At 48.2% G+C, this 19,520-nt stretch overlaps 1 protein-coding gene across 11 annotated transcripts in view; it reads right to left on the minus strand.

Annotated features, from left to right (window-relative positions):
- Positions 1,933-19,520, minus strand: part of ATG13 (autophagy related 13) — a 59,264-nt gene continuing 41,676 nt past the window's right edge. For 2 of the 11 annotated variants that reach the window (XM_003122826.6, XM_005660943.3), the window contains 12 exons: positions 18,266-18,306; positions 17,135-17,231; positions 16,719-16,817; positions 15,465-15,558; positions 12,038-12,136; positions 11,178-11,288; positions 10,629-10,765; positions 7,751-7,865; positions 7,123-7,200; positions 6,841-6,957; positions 5,956-6,084; positions 1,933-4,180 (listed from right to left, as the gene is read on the minus strand). In XM_003122826.6, coding sequence (XP_003122874.3) covers positions 4,103-4,180; positions 5,956-6,084; positions 6,841-6,957; positions 7,123-7,200; positions 7,751-7,865; positions 10,629-10,765; positions 11,178-11,288; positions 12,038-12,136; positions 15,465-15,558; positions 16,719-16,817; positions 17,135-17,231; positions 18,266-18,306 — 1,195 coding nt within the window. In that variant the 3' untranslated portion in view covers positions 1,933-4,102. The remainder of the gene's footprint in view (positions 4,181-5,955; positions 6,085-6,840; positions 6,958-7,122; positions 7,201-7,750; positions 7,866-10,628; positions 10,766-11,177; positions 11,289-12,037; positions 12,137-15,464; positions 15,559-16,718; positions 16,818-17,134; positions 17,232-18,265; positions 18,307-19,520) is intronic. The other 9 variants (XM_005660947.3, XM_005660946.3, XM_005660949.3 and 6 more) reach the window with 6 other exon arrangements.

Raw genomic sequence — 19,520 nt, forward strand, 5'->3', positions numbered from 1 at the left:
CAATCTGACCTCACCTCCTAACCATTCTGGACCTCCTCATCCTCCCCCCAGCCTGACAGCCTCGGCTGTTTCCACCTGCCACCTAGTCCCATGGAGGCTATGGAGGATCCAGCTTTCCTTTCTTCTCCTGAGCATGCTTTGCTTTGCTTTAAAGGGTTAAGATGGTAACATTTCCATGTATTTTACCACAAGTTTAAAAAGTGGTTTGTCACAGGGCGGGTAGGCCAAAATTTCAGTGGGCACAGTTGTCAAGTTCCAGCTGTTTGCCTGCTGACTGCAATCGGGAGGCTCTAAAGGCACCAGTCAGGCCTGTTCTTTTTTCTCCTCTTTGCTTGTTTGGGCTGGGGAAGCCCAGACCAAAGCTGCAGGATCAAGTGGTGCTAACACAATGGTTACGTACACAGGCACTGAGCCCCCAAAAGCCAGTCCTGCTGCGCAACTGTGACCATCGTCCAGGTAGCTCAGAGAGAAGGTGGCCTGTCTCCCTGGCTCTGCTCAGCTCTAGCTGGGGACTGTTTAGAACAGAGGGGCAGTGACCCTGGGAAATGAGATGGGGCTCTCGGGAGAGCTGTTTACTCGGGCTGGATTCCTGGCAGGGCCTCTGCAGAGTGACTCAAAAGCCAGTTTACCCTCGCCTTGGCAACAGTAAGTCTCTGGGGGCAGAGTGTAGGGACACGGCTTAAAGGGGCAGAACACGTCAGACATGAGGCAACTAAACACTGTGCTTTTGGGGGACCTCGACTGAAGGTGAGGACTCTGAGGACAATCTTTCAACCATTTCTGACCCAGGGGTTGGGTGCACAGTCAGGTATAACGGTCGACGTCAATATGCAGTTCACTAACGAGCCAAGACTCCCAGGACCCATAAAGGCAGCAGTGGGCAGGCCCATTCTTTTCAGCCCCAGGTTTGGGCTGAATTTAGAATTTTCTTTTTTGGCCATACCTGTGGCATGCAGAAGTTCCTGGGCCAGAGATGGAAACCATGCCACAGCAGTGACCTGATCCACTGCCAAGACACTGTCAGATCCCTAAGCTGCTGAGCCACAGAACTCCTGAATTAAGAATTTTCTAACTGGCCCTCTTCTGCCCTGGGGCCTGGCTTCAGCCTGAAGGGCGTGGGAGGCAACCAAGACAGCACTTGCCCAGGCCTGTCAGCCTCTGGTCTCTAGAACCACCTCTGTCTCTGTCTCCAGTTCCACCTTCCACTCCCTCCCCCCTGCCCCCCATCTCCCTCCAAACCAGGAAGAAGGAGCTGGCTTTGCCAGGGCTGACACCTGTCGAGGAAGCCCCCAGGGGGCTCTTCTACTTCTCCTGGATCCTCAGAGACCAGCCCGGTGCCCTGGCTCGAGCTGTCTGTCAGATCAGGGCAGCTAAGCAAACTGCACAGGCCCTGAACTTCCCCCGTTCCTTCACCCAGTCTCTTCCCTTCTGTTGGGTTTGCTCAGTCACAACCCCTCACACCAGATCAGCAAACATCCCCGGCAGCCTGGGGAGTGCCCCACCCCCTGCCCGGCCTCTGCAGAGACCTGCCAGTTGTCCTTCCCTCTGAGCCAAAGGCTGCAGCCGCCCAGGGTGAGAGGTGAGCCGTGCTGTGGGAGGAGAGAGAGCTGAAGGTAATGGCCTACCTACCGTTCTGAGGATTTTACTATGGGCCTCTTCACACATTCACGTCTACTTCAGATGCATCACGTCACTGAGTACTCACACACAACCCCTGAAATGAGAACACTACAGCCAAGGCAAAGGAGGCTCTAGGAGGTTTCCTGACCAGCCCAAGGTCCCAAGACTCCAAACAGCCTGCCTGGCTCCGAAGCCTCGCTGTGCTTCACGGGGCCCGCTCTTCCTTCCATGGAGCCTGCTGGCAACCCGGGCCTGCACAGAAGTGGGAGAAAGTGGGCTAGGTTTTTAGACAACTTGCAGGACAGGACGCTGTAAAGTACAGAAAAAGTTTATTGGAAATCTCCTGAATACATTTTAAAGTATAGCTCAATATTTCCAAATAAAGTCGGCTGGAGGACGGGGAGGGGCTCTCCCCACCTGGAGACACGACTGGTCCCAGCCCTGTCCCGGGGGTGCTGCGCAAGTCAGTCTAGGGCTCATACCTTTCACTGTACAGGGCTGAGGGGCAAGGGCCGGCCTTGACAGTTGCTCTGCTCCTCCCAGGCTCAGCTCAAAGTCAGGGCTCAGTCTCCCTGGCCTCTCACTGATGGGATCCTGAAGAAAGGCTGCTGCCTGCAGAGGCCCACAATTAGAGACACAGAGGGAAACGAAGAGGCCTTGGAAGGAGGGCAGCAGCTGAGATACTGGGGTGGGGGTGGGGAGCAATCAGGAACTTACCAGGGCCTTCACCCTTCTCAGTTCTAGGGCCTTGGGGGTGAACCTGGACTGGTTTATCAGGCCATGAGCGTGTTCTGGCCCAAAGATAGGAGGGCCAGCTGAATGCTGATACTGGGAATATTTCTTTGTGGCAGGAAAATGTGTGCACAGGGGCAGGGCTTGGCCCGAGACAGTGTCGGAGCTGACCCCAGCCCTGAGATCAGCCTTTTTGGCTGTCACATGCACTTACTAATAAACAAATGAGGGCCACCTGCTCCGCTGCAGAACAGCTGCTGCCAATGAACACCCCAGGTGGGCCAGGAGGAGTGGGGTGGGCCTAGTTCTCCTCGGCCGGAGCTACAGTTTAGGGAGTGAGGAACAGATGGTCAGTGGGCAAGGCCAGGCCCTCAACTTCCTCAAGTAATAATACCTGGAGAGTTAACTCAACCGTATGCCCAGCTTTGGTTTCTAACAAGGAGCCAATCCAACTAGCAAACCTCAGGGCAGCATCCAGACCCTGGGGATAAAGACAGGTGGGGGCCAGGCTCAGGCAGAAGGAAGAAAAGGCCTGTAACTCAGCCTCTAGAAACAGGAACAAGGAAGGGGTGCCTGTCTGGCCTTCCCTGGGACACTGTGCCTCTTGGGCTCTACATGTGGCACAACTCTGGGGAGTCATCACGTCTTGCACCCAAGACTTCCTGGGCTGCCAGAACAGAGCCAGTCTCTCTGGAGAAGCTAGGAGATTCAAGGTTCTCCCAGGAGCATGTACATGTCCAAGGCAGAGCCTGTTTTCAGTTCAAATGCAGCAATTCTGGGAGGTTCTGTTGCCCTCAGATAGCCCCGGTCTTGGATCCCACCTTATATGTACATGGGAAGGCAGGTCCTCAGAGCAGCAGCCCGGAGTCTGAGGAACCTCCACAGGAGGAGGGGCTGCCCCCCCCGAAGAGGCCCTCCACCTTCCTCAAGTGAAAACATCTAACCTCAAACATATTTTCTCTATAAAATAGCTGATTTCTCTGAAAGTAATAAATATTCACCGTGTTCTATAGCCAAGGAGCAGCAACAGGGGAAGGGAGGAGAGGAAAGAGAAGGAGCTTTGCCATGACGCCAATGACGGAATCCTAGAGACTTAGGATTTTGCTTCCACGCAGCTGAGCAGGCAGCCGCCAGGGCTGCTCGGATGGGCTGGCACAGCCTTGAAGGGTGGGAATGGCTGACTTCAGAGTTCTCATCACCTTGGGCAGGAGGCCTGCCATATTATGAAAAACACAGGCAAGGGGTGGGGGGCGGGGGTGGGTAGGAAAATACCAGAATTAAAGGAGAAAAAGACCCTGAAGGAGAGCTTCCTTCCTCCTCCCAGCACTCTCTCCATCCTACTCCTGCCTCCACACCAGCCTCTGGGCTACCAGCTGGAATGTCAGACGGTTGATGGTGATGGCGGGCAGCCAAGGGGCCAGCTGCAGGGCAAACCCAGGGCAGGGGGCCGGAGGGAGGAGCAGGATGACAGCCTTGGTGAGCAGTTGCTGAGGGCGATGTAAGCAGAGGGCCCTGTGGAGGGAGGCCAGAGGGAGAGTCCTCTCAAATGCTACCAATGGCCTTCACTGCTGCCACGGGAGTCTCCAGGAGGTGCAAGAGCAGGGACTTCCGGGTCCCCACGGGGGAAACCAGCCTTCCTTCCACCTGGCTTGGAGCAGGACAGGGGATGGGAGCAGCTGATGAGTGGGAGGCTCTCTGTCTCCTGGGACCACAAAAAGGGGATGCTGCTGGTACTCGAGGACACCAACTTTTACTGCAGGGTTTCTACAAAGGCATCGAATTCTCGGACATTCTTCTCGTGCACGGCCAGCTTCTCTGGTAGTGAGTCCTATACCAGGAGGGGAGAGAAGAGCTGCTTATTCCAGGAGGGCACTGAAGCCAGCCAGGGCTGAAGGGAGCGTGGCAGAGTCCAGCTCAGCAGTGCTGGGCTGGAGAGCAGAGAGCCCACAGCTGAGCAGGCACTGGGCCAGTGGGGGTGCCCGGCAGGGGTTAGTAGGGGCTGGGGAGGTGGACAGCACAGCCTAGGGAATCCAAGCAGGCCACACACATAATGAGATGGAAAGGGACCGTGCCAACAACGGGATGACACAGAGAAATTGACCGTGAACTAGCTTTGACACCAGAATAAAACAGGATCAGAGCCCTACAAATTCAGAAAGTGTACAAATGATTTCTTCACAGCCTGTGCTGGGCGGGCATCAGAATCCCCTCGGGGCACACGAACTTGGCGATCCCAGCTGTATTCCCAAGAGGCTCTGACCCATCAAGCTGACGGTGAGGCCTAGGAATCTGCATCTTTACACCAGCTGAGGAAGGGGTGGTTAGAGGGGGGTTGAGAGAGAACAATAAAAACAAGAAAACAAAACCATGACCAGTTAAGCTTCACTGCCCTCTGGTATCAATCATTAATTAAAATCTGGCCCTAATCAGGTGGTCTGTCCCAACTGATGAATTTGCATCTGAAGAGCTGAACCATCACAGAAAACTTGCTGACAAGCACAAGGGACTTGGCAGGCAGGCGGAGAGTCTCCCACTCAGACACGTCTGGGAAGCCGAGGCAAGTGGCCAGTATTGGCTGCAGTGTCACAAGGAGAGCCTGTGGACTCCAGCTCTTTCCAAGCAAATTTCAAATTCAAGTCCAGGGAGTCCGTGGTTAAAAGCCCACAATCAGAAGCTAGACTCTCTGGGATCAAAGCTTTGTTTTGCTGGCTCAGTGTAACCAACCAGCAAGTTCTTTGTTTCCAGTGTCAGTTTTCTCATCTGTAAACTAGGATAATATGAAAACCTACCTATTAGGGTTGATGGAGATTCTTGTAAAGCAGTTAGGAAAATGCTAGGTACCTAGAAAGCCTTAATAAATGTTAATAATAATAATAATGACATCATTACTGTATTATTACTGAATATGCTTTTCTGTTTAAAGAAAATCAAGGGCAGCTAATCCTAGATTCCTATTTCTAGAGCCATTCCTCTGAGTTTGATATGGGAAGTGATATTCCAATCTTGGGCAGAGGGACTCAACATCTCAGGGCATGAGACACCCAGAGTTTGCAGCTGTGCAGGGTGCTTCTCTGCCTTTTGGGGACAGGAAATAGGAAACACCCTACATGGAGACGTGGTAATTACAGTCGTATCAGGATATCTAGCTGAACCTGAGAACCAGGGAATGAGCTCTCTGAGCAAAGGGCAAGAACACCACTACTGGAGACCTTGTTTCTTCCGCCCTGTACCACTGGCGTCTGCCTGGCAAGCTTACTAGCTGATGGCAAAAGCTGTTGGAGGCAGCCTGGCTTAGCGGCATCAGCAACTAGAGGACACCAAGCACCAAACAACAGAGTATGTGAGAAAGGCTGTGCCCAAGAGTCCACAGAAAACAAGGAAGTGAGTGCGAGCAAACTTGAGATGATGATCACCAGGCACCATGCAAATCTCAAGTATGATTACAGGAAGGCAGTGGTCTAAAAGTCTGTCCTGTCACAGGGAAGATGGGACGCATGGGAGGTGGCAGGCGGGGGAGAAATTTCCAGGCCTGTGGAGCAGGAATGACCATCAGAGGAGGAAGGGAGGCCAGAGGATGTGGTGTGGGGGGAAGGATTTCCATACCAAGTCCTCAGCCATGGACTGTGCCCCAATATCTATGGAGAGGCTGCTCAGCTGAGGAGGGTTCTGAAATTCACGATAGAAGGTCCCCAAGTCCATTGGAAGAATGTCATCTTTAGAAAAAGCCGGTTTCTAGAAAAATAAGACAACTCAAGTTTAGCTTGCCTTGGACCAGAGAGGAAAACCAGAGGGGGTAAGCTGTCATAACTGTCTTTCCTCCCAGTAATTAGCAAAGAAAAGGCTCCTCCAGGCTTATCTTAGAGGACTCTTCACACCTTTCTCTTTGGGGCAGCTGAATTAATCCTGGTGATGACACCTCCCCTTCCTTCACCTTCCTTTCCTTTGAAAAGGGCTATCCATTCATGAATTGGACCTATGTGGATACCCCTGGAAAATCCCATTTTGAGTTGGATTTCTTTTCTTTTTTTGCTTTTTAGGGCTGCACCCACAGCACATGGAAGTTCCCAGGCTAGGAGTTGGATGGGAGCGGCAGCTGTCTGTCCTATGCCACAGCCATAGCAATGCAGGATCTGAGACCTATACCACAGCTCACGGCAATGCCGGACCCTTAACCCACTGAGCGGGGCCGGGGTGAAACCCTCCTCCTCATGGATACTAGCTGGGTTCATTACCGCTGAGCCATGATGGGAACTCCCATTTTGAGCTGAATTTTAATCAAAGACATGGCATAGCACAGAATGCCTTTCTGTTCATGGGCCTCCAAATGTCTCCCCAAGCATGGTGTGAGGGCAGATTCCCCACATAAAATGAACAACCGCACTCACTGCCCCATTCCTTCTGTCTATACCGGCCCATCCTGTTCAACTGCAAACTCCAGATTTATTTCTGCCGAAGCAGCTAAGGTTAAGGAAGGTGACAGCAACTTACAAAGTCGATCATAACAAAGTCATCCTGGGTATTGCCACTGCTGCCCCCGCTGGAGCCATCAGAGTGCAGGCTGCCCTGGAGAGGAGATGTAGTCTCTGGGGAATCTGGAGGATTCACCTGTTTTCAGAATAAGGCAGAGGTAGTGGCTGCTTCTGTGCCCTAGCCGCGAACCCATAAGCCAAGGGGCATGGCTAATGGTCTGTGGAGGAACAGTGACTCGCCCAGGAGGGACGAGGACTATGGCACCATCTCACTGCAAACTTGAGGCAATGGTGGACTCACCATGGGATCAGCATCCTCTAGCTCCAAATTCTTGGGAGCAAACATGGCAAAGGGTATGTCCAAACTGGTCAGGGTCACCTGAAGAGACACGGGAGAAAGTATGTTTGCATGCTTCCTTAGAGGCCGCCAGGAGCCTGGAGGTCCAACGAGTTCACACACCTAGGCTGACCACACCACCCTGCAGGGTCCTGTCTCATTGGAGCCCCCTCCAACCCCCCACACCCGCCTCCTACCATATGCTCACAGCATCAACAGGGGTGAGGGCTCCCCAGGGCTCTGGGACTTCAGCTTTGTAAACTCGACCCACAGGACTTCCGTAACAATTGCTCTTCACTGGCAGAGGTGAAGAGGAACTTCCTATTTCCAGTTAGGTTCAGGCAACGGCACTTTAGTGCAATGTGTCTGTACTAGGTGGCATCGTCTCTCTGTTCTACTGATCACAGAGCAACAGGTCTTAACCTTTTCCAGAGGGAGTCACGGGTTATTAACCCTCTTCACAAAAAATCCACACGCATATACACACACATACACAATTCTGCATGTGATTTCAGTGGTTGCACAGATCCCAGGTAAGGCCTCACTCTAAGGGCTCAGACATTCTCACAGGTTGCAGGGGCAGAAAAATCACCTGGTTGATGGGTTTGTTGACAAAAGCCCCCACTTTCCGGACAAAGATGGTCTCCAGAACGTCATGGGGGGAGGCCCGCCCCTCACTGCTGTTTGAGACAGTTTCAGTGTCCTCACTGGAGAAGAAAGGTTTAACACTGGTACTCATTCTCAAATTACAGCAGAGCCTATTTGGTTCCCCTTAAATCCACAGCCTAGGGCATGAGTTGTCCCCCACCAGGCCCTACATGTTGGAAATGACAACATCGGGTCTAGTTGCTGCCACTGTCACCCTCCCTTTTGAGTTGAGAGCAGAGGACTGCGTTTTCTAGAACAATTAAAATTTATGCGTATGTGAATGAAACATAGTGTTACAACTGTGTAAAGCTTACATAAAATTTAATCTGTAATACCAATATATAGGCATCAGTCACGATGCATAGAGCAATCACACATTACAGGCAAGTAGCTCTCATAAACACCTGTGATTTTAATGTTAATCTATTACATATACAGATTCAAGGTTTTTTTTTTCCTTTTGGTCATGCTTGCAGCATGTCAATTTCCTGGGTCAGGGATCGAACCCGTGCCACAGCAGCAACCCAAGCCACTGCAGTGACAACACCAGATCCTTAACCCCATGCACCACAAGGGAGTTCTAAGCAGATTCAAGATTTTAGATTATCTGAGTTCCCTTTGTGGCTCAGTGGTTAATGAACCTGAGTTGGATCCATGGGGATACGGGTTCGATCCCTGGCTTCGCTCAGTAGGTTAAGCTGTGGTGTTGGGCACAGATGTGGCTCGGATCCTGCATTGCTGGGCTGTGGTATAGGCCTGTAGCTGTAGTTCGACTTGACCCCTAGCCTGGGAACTTCCATATGCCACGGGTGAGGCCCTAAAAAGCCAAAAAAAAAAAAAAAAAAAGATTTTAGATTTTCCCTGTCCTCTTTCTTTGTTTTGTTATCTAAAGATACCATAAGACTGCAGAGCTACAGTATGATGTTAAATTTAGGCCTGCTTTACAAAGGATGTGCCATTATTCAGGTCAAGAATCCTAAATTTGACTCTTTGGATAGCCAGGGCTTTCTCCACCATAACAAGTTGCCTGGGCTGAGGTCCTCTGTGCTGTGTACCATGTATTCTCCCCACTTACTCCCCCTACCCAATTTTGGCAGCCCTGCAGCATATGGAGTTCCCAGGCTAGGAATCAGATTCCTGCCGCAGTTAAGGCCCAAGCCGCATGTGCGGCAAGGCCTGGATCCTTAACCCACTGTGCCAGGCTGAGGATCAAACCTACGTCCCAGTGCTTCCAAGACACTGCCATTTTAATGTGGGAACTCCTCCTCCCCTATCCTCACCCTCAGTCATCCCTCTGTTCAATGAGATCTTTCAATGACACATTCAATTTAGCTGTTCCCACTCCCTCCCTCTAGACTGATAGAGAGTCCTAGATGATGGGGGGCTCCAAGCAGCAGAACTGGGGGCCTATACTGTGGCTGAAAGACTAGTGTCACAGCCTGCAAGCAAAGTGGGGCTCAAGATGGGGACAACTATGCAGGCCAAGTGGCCTCTGGACTCCAGGCAGCAGGGAGAACCAGCATTTAAGAACTCCTTACACAGGGTCTTAAGCTACTCCTGGTCATGCCCCAGGAATCAAGATTCAGAAAAACGAGAGTGTCTAATGACCAAGAGGATCCTCCTTTGATTACCGAGCCAGGAATGAAAGTAATTACTTTTCCTGATGGATCGCACAAGAAGACCTTCGGAAACAATTTCCCCCCTCCCCACCAACTCCACTGTGGGAATGGAAAAAACCCCAGGAATTTCTATCGCCCAAAGGTTCATTTAGGATGTGGTGGGGCAATCAACGTCATCATCTCCAGGGCCCTCCAGTTAAGGGAGGGCAGGGCAGGGCAGGTCAAGTCGGCCCCAGCTTCCCACAGGAGAAGGGCTTTGCAGTCCAGGAGCAGGCTCAGGCTCGGCCATTTTGTGAGCTAAGCGCTCCCTCAGGCACGTTACTTAGCCCTTCTGAGATCCTCTCACCTTTTAACTGTAGTGATTTTTGCAGGGTGGGATTATGAGAAGTTTCATTTTCTATCTAATCGGTGACTTCAAAATTTGAATTTTATAGTCTGCATCACTTATGTAATCAGAAAAGAAAAAGATTGTTTGGAGTTCCTTTCATGGCTCAGCGAAAATGAATCTGACTAGCACCCATGAGGACGCAGGTTTGATCCCTGGCCTCGCTCAGTGGGTCAAGGATCCGGTGCTGCCATGAACTGTGGTGTAGGTCGCAGATGGGGCTCAGATGTGGCGTTGCTGTGGCTGTGGCGTAGGCTAGCAGCTGCAGCTCTGATTCGACCTCTAGCCTGGGAACCTCCATATGCTGCAGGTGCAGCCCTAAAAAGACCAAAAAAAAAAAAAAGACAAAGATTTTAAAAATATTTTTAGTGAGGAAAAATGGTTGTTTCTAAAGAATCTCCGTGAGGTACTAATATAGTAGAAAAAGGAAATCCATCCTAACTACCACACGCTGTAATCCCTAACATTAGGGTTACCACTAACAACACGCTGTTCTCAGGAAACTCCGAGGACATGGAGGGAATTAATCTTGGGAGGAACAGGAAAACATCTGAAAAACACCTTTACTGGATGCAGGTGAGAAGCGTCAGCTCCTGCTGCTTGCTGTCAGTAGCAGGGTCCAGGGCCAGCTTCCTCACACAACAGCTGCCATGTAAGATTCTTCTCAGGAACTTTAAGGAGTCCACATTCTCCCCACAAATGCCAAGCCTGAGGCAATGCGGAAAGCCACTCTTTACTGATACCAAATAAGCACATGGGTCGGGAAGGACAGGCCCCTGGCTGGTCTGAACAGCGGCAGAGCCAAGAGGCAAACTCACCTGCTGGAAGGTGTGGCAGCACAGTGGGCCCCATCAGAAGGGGTGTAGGTTGCCAATCTCTCCTGGTCTGCCTGGGCACCATGGGCAGGCTGGTTGGGAGCAAGGGGTACCCCACCTTCCTTTCCAGGAACCATTAGCTTTGGGGAAAAATGAAAAAATACAGTGAATCATAGCAGTGTTAGGCAGAAGGGCAAACTCATGGCCTAGCAGGATGGCTATCTGCTTTCCAGCTTTTCCATCATGAGTGCTGCCACCAAGTGGGCAAGAAACCTTGGAAATCTTTATCCTCTCTGGGGCTCAGTTAATGGAAGACATGCATGGTGGGGACTACAGAGGGAGAGAGAGGGAGAAAACACTTGGAAGCTCTTCTTTCCTTCTGAAGTCTAAGAGGCCCCCTCTCTGAGTCATCATAGCCCTCCAAAGTTCCAGAAGAGCTCTGCTTCAGAACGCTTAGCACATTGGCGTGGCGTCTCCAGAGGCCCCTCAAGGGCATCAGGGCAGAGGAGGCAGCACAGGAACCCCCAGTGTCCTCCCCATCTTTAAAGATACCTGGTGAGGGTGTGTGGCATTTAAGCCAGCAGCAAACACTACTGGATAAGCCAGGTCAGCTGATCCAACGCCCAGGGCAGCAGGCTGATAGGAAAGGCGAGAGCTTGAGAGCTAAGCAAGAGAAAAACAAAGAGGGGCAGAGGAAAGGAGGAGGAAAAAAATAGGCAACTCTAGAGTATGACTAATGATCCAGGTCAGTAGAGAGGTAGGGAATGGATCCCAGCCCACATCCTCATGGGGCAGGGGACGCCTGATGTAAAGGTTAAAGACTGACCAGGCCGAGCAATTGTAAATAAGAAAAGAGACTTGTTTGCCCTGGGATTGGGATTCCTATCTGTGCCTTTCAGGGTCCTCAAATGAATTCCTTGCTCCCTCTTTTCCCAGGGGTTTAGGTAAGTGCTTCAGTTTCCAGCCCAGCAGATCTGTGGAGCACAAGCCTGGGCAGAACTTGAAGCTGAAGTCATCAGTTTTTCCCAGGTCATTCTATTTTCTCCTTTGACCTTGAGGTCCTTTTGAAACAGAAGGTGTCTTCTCTAATCACACCCTCCGTCACCACTGGGTGGGGGAGGGTTCCTATTTATATTGAAAAAGAAAGATAACCACTCTTGGAGGGTTTATTTGGGGGGAAAAAAGATATAAACAACTCTTTCACATCAATGGTAGGAGGAGGGGAAAATGACATATCCTATTTTGGACTGCTGTGCTATGGCTGTATCCTGTTAAAAATCAATTACCACGCCTCAAAATAACCCACAGAACACTTGGGGATACGTAAATAGCTATGCCCTGTACTTTATTTACAGTTCTTAAATAAAGAGATACCACTGGATTATATCCCCTTCTTCCCAGTATGGACTCACTTGATGGGAAAAAGCCAGTCCTGCCATGGGGACCCTCAAGGTGTCCGTCACCACAGGAGTAGGGGTCTGAAAATGTGCCTTTGTGACAGTAAACACACACTGTGCACAGACACACACAGAGACAAGAAAAACAAGAGAAGAAAAAAGAAAAGGGACTTGAGAAAGAAGTGAAGAAACTCCGGCAAGGGCAGTAGCAATAGAGGCTGAAAAGTCCAGTGGAGTCAGGAGGGAAGCAGGGAGAAAGCTGCATGACTGCCTTCCTAGAAGGCCAGCTTGGGAGCTTGTGAAGAGGTAGGGTTTACCCCGAGTGCACCCCTGTGTGCCTGTCTCCCTGCTGAGAAGGTGGCAAACGAGGCCGAGCCGAGCTGCAGTGACTTGGCGAAACCAAATCAAGCACTAGTCTGTTTATAGTCAAAAGAGGGTGGGAGGAAGTTAAAGAACAGCCTCCAACAGGAAGGTCCTGAGCACAGACTGCTGGGAAGGAATGTGGGCAGGAATGAGGTCGCTGAGGTTAAGATGTTAGGCTGAAAGCCTTTTTCTAGGGCTCAGGTTTAAACAGCTGACATCTGTTGGCTGGAACTTTAAAATGCTCAGGTACCCAGCAGCAACTTCCCCACATCATCTCAGGGAAGATGGCTGGGTGTTCGCAGGTGTGGCACAGGGGTGTGTGAGCACACTCTTGCAGTTCCTGAGGGTGTAGGAGAACTGGATGGAGGAGAAGCTGGGGCATTTTCAAAACTCACGATTTCAAAGCTAACCACAGACATGATGATTGTTTTGGGTCCTGCAGTTCCATCTTTAAGTCTCACCAATTAGCTAAGCCTAGAATTGGAGGTAGGACACCTTAAGTCACAGTAGCAGGTTCGGGGTCACAACTCTTTCTTGACTCAATTCTGTGCCCAAATGACACAATGATCCGTATTTTGTTGGCAAAACAAACAGTCCATTAGCATGTGTTTACCGGATTCTAGCAAAAGCTCAAATAGATGTTCTTAAACAATTTATTATGCAATTTCCTAGGTTAAACCAAGGAAGAAACTATTTCAACATTTATAGGAATGAGGAGATGAGCAAGGTTCAAAATAAGTATTTCTGTACCAAACTGCACCAGCCTTGATTAGAGGTGTTCGAGGAGCAGTGACAGGGCTCATCCACGGGCTACTCAGAATTGATGAGATCTTGAAGAGATCTACTTTTAAATTGTAACAAGACACAACAGGAAATGGATGCCATGAAAAATATAGGCTCTCCTTACACAGGTTAATAAACTTTTCTGCAAACATCAGGTACAGAAACTACTTAACGTGTTTATCTTGGGATTGGATCAAATTTCTGCTATATCAGAGAAGATGACAAATTGATTTGGTAAGGCCCAGCCTCACCATCCTTCATATCTTCCAAGTTTATCTATTGTTTATGAATTTATCACTTGTAAAACAAAATAAAACTATTTAATGAACATTAAATGACATATACACTTTTTTTTTTTTGGTCTTTTTGCCTTTTCTTGGGACACTCCCAGGGCATATGGAGGTTCCCAGGGGTTGAATCGGAGCTGTAGCCACCGGCCCACGCCAGAGCCACAAGAACGTGGGATCCAAGCCGAGTCTACGACCTACACCACAGCTCAGGGCAACGCCAGATCCTTAACCCACTGAGCAAGGCCAGGGATCGAACCCGCAACCTCATGGTTCCTAGTCGGATTCATTAACCACTGCGCCACCACGGGAACTCTGACATATACACATTTTGATTATCTACCCACAAATGTGCACCAGTAAGAAAGTGGGCTTCCCCCTTTTTGGCCAGGATTGCTCTATGTCAGCAAGCCTACCAGAAGCTACCCCTCTCAGAGCAGTGGTGACACCTATGCCTGCAATGTTATGGGGGGTGGGGTGGGGAATGACAATTCCCACACACCCATACTCAACAGTTTAGGCAACTTTACAACAAAACCTCTTTAACTCTAAATTGGAACAACAGAAATAACAGTGATCTTGTTAGGTCTTTCACACACAGGTTAGCTTAACTTCTTCTTTTAAAACAAATTAGAACGATAATTTTAATCCGGTATCTAACAACCCAAGATGGAATAAATTTAAATTTTCTCTTGATTAAAAAAACGGAGAAAATAAAAATGTATGGGTAACTAGTTTGTTAGGGTTCCCTAAATAAGATGTTGAAAAGGGATGATCTGGGGTTAGTTTAAAGGCAAAGAAGGAGTTCCCGTCGTGGCTCAATGGAAACAAACCTGACGAGTAACCATGAGAATGCAGGTTTGATCCCTGGCCTCGATCAGTAAGTTAAGCACTTGGCATTGCCGTGAGCTGCAGTGTAGGTCACAGGTGTGGCTTGGATCTGGCGTTGCTGTGGCTGTGGCATAGGCCGGCGGCTACAGCTTCAATTCGACCCCTAGCCTGGGAACCTCCGCATGCTGCAGATGTGGCCCTAAAAATAAATAAATAAATAAAAATAAAGGAAAAGTAGAAATGACGTAAGTCTAGAACTATATAATTCATGAAAGCGAAGAGGAGGGAAATAATAGAGATGATGGGCAGGCAAAGGGTAGAAGATGAACGACTCGGGATGGACAGGAAGACGTGTGCCCTGAAATTCAGTCAGCTGGCACAAATGACATCTCATCTGAAGCAGTCTCGGTACCTCATACGTCATATGATGCTTCTCAGGAAGTTATCATGCTGTTTGGAGCCTGTGTTTTACTGAAACTGGATTTGACACTGAAGATGGACTCAGTGGAAAAGTTAATGGTTAAACATGTTCAGAGAGCAGAGTTCCCTGGTGGCCTAGTGGTTAAGGATCCGGTGTTGTCACTGCTGTGCTTTGCATCACAGCTGTGGCATGGGTTTGATCCCTCGCCCAGGAACTTCTGCAGGCTGTGGATGCAGCCAAAAAAAAAAAAAAAAAAATGTGTTCAGAGAGAGAATGCAGATAGGCAGATATCTGTGTAACTATTAAGAAAAACTGCATAGCTGGTGTCTTACTGACACTTTATGCTAAATAATCATTGGCTCCTTTTCTGCTCTTTCCATTATTAGGAACCATATTTACCACTTTAAAGAAGCAGCAGCTACCAAATTAACATGTGTGGGTTAGAGTACCTCTCTGGCACCAGAACACATTTCTCCTTTTCCAGAGATTTTCTGTGACTGATTTTTCGAGGGCATTTTAAGATACCCTCAGGAAGGTAAAAGTTACATGTAAATCTTTCAGGTTAAGCATGGTTACAGACTAGAAACATTATAATATTAACTACTGGATATGAAGATGCTCCCTCACCTCTCAAAATAACCCCCTTGAAATAGTCACCACCCCCACCAAAAGAGAATGAATCTAAATTTTGACACCATTCCATAAGGCCCATATATGTACCAAACAACTACCACTACCCCACAACCGTTTCCCTTACCTGGGAAGGAGGGGAAGTGGAAAAGGAGGTGGTACACACTTCTTGAGAATCTTCCACAGAAGGATATGTTACTCCCGTGTCCTCACCGGTGGTTCTATAGTGAAGGGAAACGAAATCATGAATTGAATGATGGCTCAATTTCAGAAAGGGTACAAAGAGAGGTTAGATAATGATGCGAGTTGCGAGAATGATTTCAGCAGAGTTCCTAATGGGAAGAGAGGCATGTGGAGGAGTTCCCTTGTGGTGCAGCGGGTTAAGAATCCAGCATTGTCACTGCAGTGGCGGGGGTTGCTGCTGTGGTACAGGTTCGATCCCTGGCCTGGGGAATTTCTACATGCCACAAAAGCAGCCAAAAAAAGAGAGAGAGACATGCGGAGTTCTTGACAATTCCAAACATTTCCAGAAAGCAGCATCCAGAGGCTGACAAAAGCTTTTTTTCTTCAATCCAACCATCTTACCTGACATATCATTTGAATGTATTTTCTCAAGCCTGACCAGGGCAGGGGCCAAAGAATTATCAGCAATAAGAGATATGGTGAAACAAAAGTCTAGGATCCAAAGACGAAACCTATCCAACTTCATGAGTCTTTCACAGAAAGGTAGGCTCTCTCTGATACACATCTACTCCAATTTCCGGAGGTCTGCTTTCTGGGATGTGGGCCTGGAGATATCTGATTCCGAACTGTGCAAATGGTCACCCAAAAACCATTTAATTTGCAAAGAACATTTCTACAAACTACTGCCACTCTTGCAGTCTCTAAGTAAAATCAAAACAAAATAGTCAAATCAGGAGTTCCTGTTGTGGCTCAGCAGTAATGAACCCAACTAGTATCCATGAGGATGTGGGTTCAATCCCTGGCTTCACTCAGTGGGTTAAGGATCCACTGTTGCTGTGAGCTGTGGTGAAGGTCACAGACGTGGCTCAGATCTGGTGTTGCTGGGGCTGTGGCGTAGGACGGCAGCTGCAGCTCTGAGTTGACCCCTAGCCTGGGAACCTCCATATGCCACAGGTGTGGTTCTTGGAAAAAAAAAAGTCAAATCACTACTGTCAAAATCCAAAATATCCAAGACTTTTCTTGGTGGACCTCACAGAATGAAAGCTAGCCACTCTACTTCTCTCTGCCTGGTGTCTCCATTAGTGTCTCCCGCCTATGGGTGAGTGTTGATAAAGATGCTCTATGTACCTCTGCGAGATGGATGCTTCTTCCTAGCTGCAGTCTGGGAGTTTGGAAAAGCATTTTTCACATTCCTCACCTGTAATTGCAGGGATGCATGGGCGAGGAGCTGGGATAGGGACGGTCCACAAAGTGATCAATGATAATCCCCATGATAGGTGGGGTCCTCTCAAAGTGCCTGTAATGCAGTGAGCAGACTGCAGTAAGTATTTGTTAGAATGCCTGGCCAGCCCCCTTGAAGTCCTGAGAGCCCCTTGCCTTTTATCTATTGGGAGGAACCACAAAGGCTTAACTACTACCTTCCTAAATATAAACCAGCAACTCTACACTGGCTCTGGAACACTCAGACTCTCTGTTCTAGAAACTGGGCTCTCTCTCTTGATTTAATTATTTGCAATGGCAAACCTGAACCGTAGGCTTAGCCGTGGGGTTTGGAAGGAAAAAACGTTAATATCTTTGGCAGAGTTCTGTTGGATTCCAAGGCTCTTCCCTCACCTGGTGGACATGAATGCCAAGTTAATTCGATAAGCACAGGAAAGAGTGATGGTGCCTACAGGGGTGCCCACTGTCCCAACACGAACTGTCTGGAAACCTAGGAGAAGAGATAAATAATTAGCCTTTTTTTCAGACAATACTGACATTGGCCCCAGTCTGTCTATTCAGCCTATTGAACAGTCTCTGGCTTTACCCACTTAGCACCTTGAGTGCAGCAGACGCAATTTCATACCTATTTGTATGTATATACATATTTTTCCTTTCAAGTTATTCTATATTGACCTAATACTGGCAAAGGAAACAGCATTCTATTTCCAGATAAAACTACCTTCAAGGAGGCAAAATGGTTGGTAATCCTAAAGCTTGAGCAAGTCCTAACCAACCCTGTCCACATGGCCAATAAGACAGTAAAGGGGCACGAGGAGTTTCTACAGGAACACTTCAAGTTATGAAGTAACTGCACTCCCACCCAAGCTGCCACCCCAGAACTAAGTACAGAGAAGAGCCAGGGCGTTACAACAAAGCTTTCCTAGTCTTCTTGGTTTCATTTCCAATTTTTCAAAGTTGTTGATGCTCATCACAAACACTTAACATGCTCACTGCAGAATATTAGGAAAATAGACAATTGGATAAAGAATAAGAAAGAATACTGAGGAGTTCCCGTTGTGGTGCAGTGGTTAACGAATTCGACTAGGAACCGCGAGGTTGCAGGTTTGGTCCCCGCCCTTGCTCAGTGGGTTAACGATCCGGCGTTGCCGTGAGCTGTGGTGTAGATTGCAGACTCTGCTTGGATCCCGTGCTGCTGTGGCTCTGGCATAGGCCGGTGGCTACAGCTCCGATTAGACCCCTAGCCTGGGAGCCTCCATACGCCGCGGGAGCAGCCCAAGAAATAGCAAAAAGACAAAAAAAAAAGAAAAGAAAAGAAAAAAGAAAGAAAGAATACTGAGTTACTGCGACTTTATTCAGTCACTCCCTGGTGGCTCTTTGGACCACCCACCTGTCTTTTCCCTACTTGTATCACACAAATTAAACTCACAGGCTACATATTATTACAGGCAGCATCCAAACACATCTCTGAAAACAGCAGAGCACTTAACAACACTACAAATGTTTTTCAACCTTGACACATACCTTCTCCTAAGCCATTCAGCTGAACTTCCCCGAAATATATTCTGTAGGGAAGAAATTTTTTAAAAATGTTACTTGATTCTTCATTCTTTGGCCTGTATACCAAAACACCCGGAAACAAAACAAACAAAACCAACCCTTCTTTTCCTGTCTGCATGAACATCTCTCCTAATGGAGCAATACTACTACTTAATTAAGCTGTATATGAGGATGTTTATGGAGGGGAGTGGTTAAGAAATTAGGAAAATAAAAATTAAGCAGAAACTGCTATTTAAGTTTCTCATTCCTGCTCCTGTAGTGTGTTTGTATACCTATGGGGAAAGAGAGAACACATAAGATTTCCTGTGTGGTGCAGTGGGTTAAGGATCCGGTGTTGTCACTGCAGTGGCTGGGGCTGCTGCTGTGGTATGGGTTCGACATGCCACAGGAGCAGCCAAAAAAAAAAAGGAGAGAGAGAGAATATAAATAAAATTGGCAGAAGATAACATGAGAAAAAAAATGTATATATGTGTATGACCATGTCACTTTGCTGTACAGCAGAAATTGACAGAATATGTAAATCAACTATAATTTAATAAAAACAATTTTTAATTGGCAAGTAAATCTGGGACTACTAATAGAGGGTAACAAGATTTTTTTTTTTAAAGAAGTGAGGTATAATTGACACACATTATATTAGTTTCTGGTATAATATTCAGTATTTGTATACATTACAAAATAATCTCTACATTAAGTCTAGTTAACATCCATCATCATTCACAGTTAGAGAACCTTTTTAAATACTCCTTAAAATGTGTTTTTATGTTTTTCAAGTAATATCATTAATTCAATAAAGACTAAGCTCCAACAATCTACAAAACCCTATGGTTACGGCTCAGGGGGTAGATGTTAGGAATGAGATAAGGATAAATTTAGGGATAATATTCAGGATAAATTTGAATCCAAGGTCTCACAGATTATAGTCTGGAGTGGGAGAAAAGAAATGTACATAAGTACCTGAAGTACATGCAGAGAAGTGACAGACACCATAAAGAAGGTGTCAGCAGGAGTTCCCATCGTGGCGCAGTGGTTAACGAATCGACTAGGAACCATGAGGTTGGGGTTCGATCCCTGCCCTTGCTCAGTGGGTTAAGGATCCGGCGTTGCCATGAACTGTGGTGTTAGTTGCAGACCCAGCTCGGATCCCTCGTTGCTGTGGCTCTGGTGTAGGCTGGCAGCTACAGCTCCGATTGGACCCCTAGCCTGGGAACCTCCAGAT

Source organism: Sus scrofa, chromosome 2, assembly GCF_000003025.6.
Source record: "Sus scrofa isolate TJ Tabasco breed Duroc chromosome 2, Sscrofa11.1, whole genome shotgun sequence".
Classification (NCBI taxonomy): domain Eukaryota; kingdom Metazoa; phylum Chordata; class Mammalia; order Artiodactyla; family Suidae; genus Sus; species Sus scrofa.